The sequence below is a fragment of the Blastomyces gilchristii genome (assembly GCF_000003855.2).
Source record: "Blastomyces gilchristii SLH14081 genomic scaffold supercont1.6, whole genome shotgun sequence".
Classification (NCBI taxonomy): Eukaryota; Fungi; Ascomycota; class Eurotiomycetes; order Onygenales; family Ajellomycetaceae; genus Blastomyces; species Blastomyces gilchristii.
The window spans coordinates 1,567,216-1,572,971 of record NW_003101677.1 but is presented as its reverse complement, the minus strand read 5'-3'; the positions used below and the strand labels follow the sequence as shown (position 1 = coordinate 1,572,971).

The 5,756-nt window shown below is 30.7% G+C and overlaps 1 protein-coding gene across 1 annotated transcript; it reads left to right on the top strand.

Moving 5' to 3' along the window:
* Positions 1 to 1,411: 1,411 nt before the first annotated feature.
* Positions 1,412 to 1,831, top strand: BDBG_16911 (uncharacterized protein; the record flags this gene model as incomplete). Its single annotated transcript, XM_031724766.1, has 1 exon — positions 1,412 to 1,831. One exon carries the CDS (start codon positions 1,412 to 1,414, stop codon positions 1,829 to 1,831), a length of 420 nt encoding a protein of 139 aa, XP_031578008.1.
* Positions 1,832 to 5,756: the final 3,925 nt, after the last annotated feature.

The following is a 5,756-nucleotide window of genomic DNA, read 5'->3' as shown; positions in this document are numbered from 1 at the left end:
GAACTTCTTCATTCATCTCACTCAGACACTGCTTTTCAAGAATCTTGCTTGCTTTTTCAAGTTCCTGTATTTCAAGAACTTGTTGTTTCTCTATTTCTTCTTTCTTTCTTCTCTTCAGAATTTCAATCTCAGGAATAGTATTTGAAAAAGCATCTTTTTCCACATTAACTGAGTGTATTTTTGAACTCATTGTTCTCACTCAATGAAAAGTTGATCAGACTGTTTCAATTGAGATATTTCTAAGTCTGTTTTCAATTGAAAAGTTGATCCGACTGTTTCAAAAGAAGAATAAAAGACTTTTGTATATAAAACACCTGATTTTTTTCACACTAGTTCAGTAACTAGATTAGGTTTTTGAACAGAATCTAATAAACTAAAATTGATTTTTGAGATAAATCAATAAAATCTTTACAATCTCTTTCTTGAGATACAGTGAGAAAGAGTATGATATCAATTGATAATGAATCAGATAATATGACAGTTTTTGAGAGAAAAACTGATAAAAAATAAATCAATTTTTTGCAGAGAAATTGATTAAAACTATTCAATTTTATTCTAAATCATTCAATTCTTCTCACACAACAAGTGTGCAACTCAAATCAGTTAATAAAGAGTGTAAAAAAGAATTAAGTATTAATGAAAGCTCTTCAGTCACTGAAAAAGTAATTCTTACTTAAAAGAATATAAAATTATAACAGAAAACAGCTCTGTTTTTTTATTCTTTGTAAGAATATTGTATAAAACCCAGAGAAAAACATCTTACTTTTTCAAGAGAAGTAAAAAACTATTTCTAAGATCTTTTTTTTACATTAACTGCTGCAGAAGAATGAGATAGAAACTGCTAAGATATGCACTACTGTATACTCTCTATCAAGACTTTCTCTCTTCAGAGTCTTGATATTATAGAGAATATAAGTCTGTTTCTATATAATAATATAAATATTGTCAGTGAGATGTAGAGGAACTGGTTATTTATATCTCAAAATAGAAGACTTTGTCAATGATTATATCAATATAGAGTGAATTCTTAAATTCAATAGAAACCTAGTGTTGCTGTTCTCAATTTCTTACAGAATCTATTGAATATTGAGATATTAAAGCTAGATTTAATATATCTCACTGTGCAGGGATCAAAGGCTCAGTCAGATCTTGAGATATACTGATTTTATAGTTGTTGATGTGCTGTTGACTTGTTGTCTGCTGGTTATGTATTAAATGCTGTTGCCAAGGTATCTTTTTGTATTGTTCTGCCAGAGCTGGGCCAGATTGAGAGGGATAGTACAAGGGTGAGACTTGATATTGAAGTCTAGATACACTGACGACAGACTGTGAAGATTGCACTTCAGAAGACTTCATTGATTATGTGCTTGATATTATCACTGAGGTATCTTTTTGTATTTTTCTGCCGGGGATGGGCCAGATTGGGAAGGGCGGTACGAGGGTGAGACTTGGCGTTGGTGTTTTGGAACATCAAAGATGGACAGGGTTTTCGCGGAGGTCGCTCCTCGGATATCTCCACAACTACAGGTCGGGGATCTTCCAAAATCGAGAAGATTGGTGCATATGGCTAGGTCTCTTCACCTTACAATTTGTATGGCACTTTGGCCCGGGGTTGTGGTGTGGTAGGGGAGAACGGGGGATAATCCCACACAGGAGTTTTGAACAACGTCCGGTTCATGTTTGGCTGGATAACTCCACCACCACACAGGGTATGCGGTCGACGATGGGGTCAGAATGCTCGTATGATCGAGGGCTTTTCGATGGATCTATCGGCGGGTTCTTATTCGAAAAATCGAGCGAGTTCGTGGTGGAGCGGTTGGCATGTATGTGAGCTTTGTATTTCAAAAGAAAATCTTCATTATTGAATTTGTAGATGAATACTTATTATAGAGAAATAACTGAAATATCTCTCTGTATTCTGCTAGTCATTTCATATGTATTCTGCAGAGATATACTATCTTATTCTTACATAACAGCATTCTCAAATTCTTTGCAATATAAGTGTTTTTCAACATCTGCTCAGTAATTCAGTGAATCTGACAGTTGAGATCTATGAATTCTTGAAGTCAGTATAAATACTGTTAATATTGATATATTATTGATAACTGTGAAAACAGTATTTAAAAATAAATTTTAAGACTTGTAGAAGTCTGAATATAAATGAGATAATATCTCATTAATCATTTAGTAAGAATTGTCTTTGACATTTGCAACTGTTATAAGATAAGCAGCTCTGTATTTTCAGGTTCTGCAGTCTTCAATAATATTAGCTTTATTAAAGTCAGTACTAATATTATAAGCTCTAGATGCAATGTTCTGTGTATGAATATCTATCACAGCTGAATAAGTATTAATATTAATATTAAGATCTGTTGACTCTGATATTAAATCTGATGTAGAAAGAATTGAAACATTATAATAATTATACTCATGATTTTTCTCTTCTGTTTTTTCAGATCTTTATACATTTTCTTCAGAGTGAAAAACATCAATATCTGCAGTATCTATAATTTCATTCAATTAATTGATTGAAGTTATTAATAATTGTTGAACTTTCATATATAGAAGCTTTATCTTCTTAGATACTTAATCTCTTAGTTGTCTTTTAATTTAGAGATCTTCAGAGTTGAATTTTCTATTCTTATTAAATATTATATCTCTTACTCTTATCACTCATTCTAAGTATGAAATTCAAATTCAATAGATGTTTATAGAATCATATTCAACTAGATATTTAATATAAGCTCAGAAATCTAACTTTGGAAAGTAGTTTCTATTAAGAACTTTATCTGATATCTTTACATAGATGTGATATCTGTAGATTTGTAGATAAGTACAGAAGTAAGATTTAATCTGTAGAAATTCTTTCAATACTTGTAGAGATAACTTTCAATCTAGAATTCTAGTAAAGATTTGATTTACAAGATACATAGCAGTAAGTGTAATTTCAGAGAAAAGTGATTATAACAGAAGAAATTCTATCTGTAGAGTTCTTGTCTTTATTATTAATATTACTTCTGCTCACTCTGCTGCATCATTTTACTTATAAATATACTTTAAAGAATACTTCATCTCTAGATCTTCATTATTCACTCAATTTATAAAGTTATTTATCTTCTTAACTGCAGTATTATTGTTGATACAAATAATCTTTATAGTATAGTTAAATTGATATTTAATTCAATTAATAGCTTATATAAGAGCTTTGCAGATTTCTGATTTTTAAATAGCTGTGATAGCTATATGAAATTGTAAAGAATTATATATAAAATATATGAGATAACACTCATCATTATAGCACTGTGTAGAGTCATATATAATATCAGTATATAGATATTTAAATAGTATTTAAGATTTAATATGAGAATATCTTGATATTTGTGGCGGGCTGCGCCCGATCAATTATATAGACTATTCTGTTACACTTCACAGATTCCAACCGCTTCATTCTTGAACATGTATGCTCTGATTCTCAGCCATTCTCAATCACCAATCCAACTGCTTCATTCTCGAACACATACACTCTGATTCTCAGCCATTCTCAATCACTGATCCTCGGCCGCTACAAACATGTATAGATTCTTCCGCCCTGAAGCTCCACTGCATACATCATCACATACACATATAAATATTCACTTTAATCATCAATTCTTGCACTTTCTCTTTCTTTTCCTTCTCTAATGTTTTTCTCTTTGTTATATAAGATCTATTAATATCATATCAATCTATTCAGTGTAGGCTTCTTACACTAGAAAAATGTTCATCATCTTCTTATTAGAAATGATTATTCATGCATTATCTTCTCATTAGAAATGATTATTCATTGAGAGATATCTGAACATGTAATAATGTGTAAGAAAGAGAAACAGTTAAGTGAACACTGAGTTCTCAGATAGAAGCTTACTTATTAGTTATTCTGACCCTGTAATAAGATTTTATAAGAAAATATTAGTGAAAGACCTGAGAGTTCTGACACTCAGATGTATGAGATATTCATATAATTACACTTCTTAAGATTTCACAGATATCACACATTTGATAAATAATATAATCATGTCTAACAATAATATAAGAGAACTCTCAAGTGTGAGCATAGATATGATATCACAGTGACTTTAAGCAATGTTGAAACTATAATAACAACAGATAGTTAATATGCACATCACTTAACAGCTTTAATATGAGGAAATTCAACAATTAATTCATGCAACTTCAGCATCTACAAAACTGCTGAAAGAATACTTTGATACTCTTATATATTTCAATACTTCTGATCTCACTCTCTACTCATCATAGAGAATGAAAATGCTTGTAAAACTGAGTATAGATGAAGATATCATTGATTTATTAATTAAACAAGATTGATATATCAATGAACAATTGAAGAATCACATGAAACAGAAGTTTTATTCATGAATGAAAGCATGTGAATCAGTGTTGTGAATATCTGAAAATATTATAAAATATCTTGATATTCTGTCCTGAGACACTGCTATGCAATAGAAGATGTTAGATTGATTACAGAGTATCTGACAAAGAAACACTTCTCTTACAATATTCATCTCTGACTTTGACATCAAGATCTTAGAAGTAGATGATCAATCTTGAGAGGATTGAATAAAGATTAGCATGCTCAAGAAGACATTAACTTTCAAACTCTTACAGATTCTCATAAGTGTAAATAAAGACCTAACTTATGAAGGCTTCTGCACACAGCTCTGAACATTGAATGATCATCTTATCAAGCTCAAGAGTATACAGAACAGTGATAGAAGACATTACACCTCAGTCACTTATACACCTGCACTGAAGAACAGCAATGATGCAGATGTCATGAACTGAATAGATTCAAATGTTTATACACAAGTAAGAGTTTTCACTGTTTGAACAGACTTCTGAGTTCCTGGAATCACTTCTGAAGAAGTCACTGATTAACATTAATAAGAAGTGTGCATCAACTGTAACTGATCAGAACAGATTACTTTCAACTGCTGATCAGCCTACATATCTTCTCACTCAAGAAATGAATCAGTGTCTGTTCACATCAATCACATTGCAGTGAAGAAAGATTCAGAAGATAACTATAAGAATACTCTGATAAAACAGAGCAAAGATTATCTTCTGTTCAAATTTGTAAACAGAAGCTTGAAGAGATCAGATGATAATAATTTGAAGAGAAAATAACAATGAATGCAATTCTTATATCTACTGTGATTGATAACATGTATAATATAAAAGCTATAGTAGACAGCAGTCTATGTTATTATACAATAATTAAATCTTCAGTTGTAAGATGTTACAACCTTCAGTGTATTCTCTTATCAAAACTCTGACTTCTCACAGAATTTGATGACTCAAAAGACATTTGTATCTGTTACATAATGAAGTTGACCATAGATGTGAGAGAATATTAATATGAAGATGTCTATGTATATAAAGTTGATAATCTTGATTATAATCTTATATTAAAACTTACCTGGCCATCTGAACAAGGCATCTTGTTAAATACTTAAAACAGAAGCCTGATATTCTCTAATAATGATAGAATTCATGAAGATGACATTTACAAGATCATGAATCTGACACAGATCTCTGTTAACATGTATGAAATGCTCTGAAAAAGAAGTTACTGACAGCAGAATCATGTAACAATCTATTCTGCTAGTCTGACTGATATTAAAAAGACTCTAGAAAAGTTATTCTGTATTATAGTAATAGATTCTTATATGAAACTCTCTCAATAATATCATGAATAT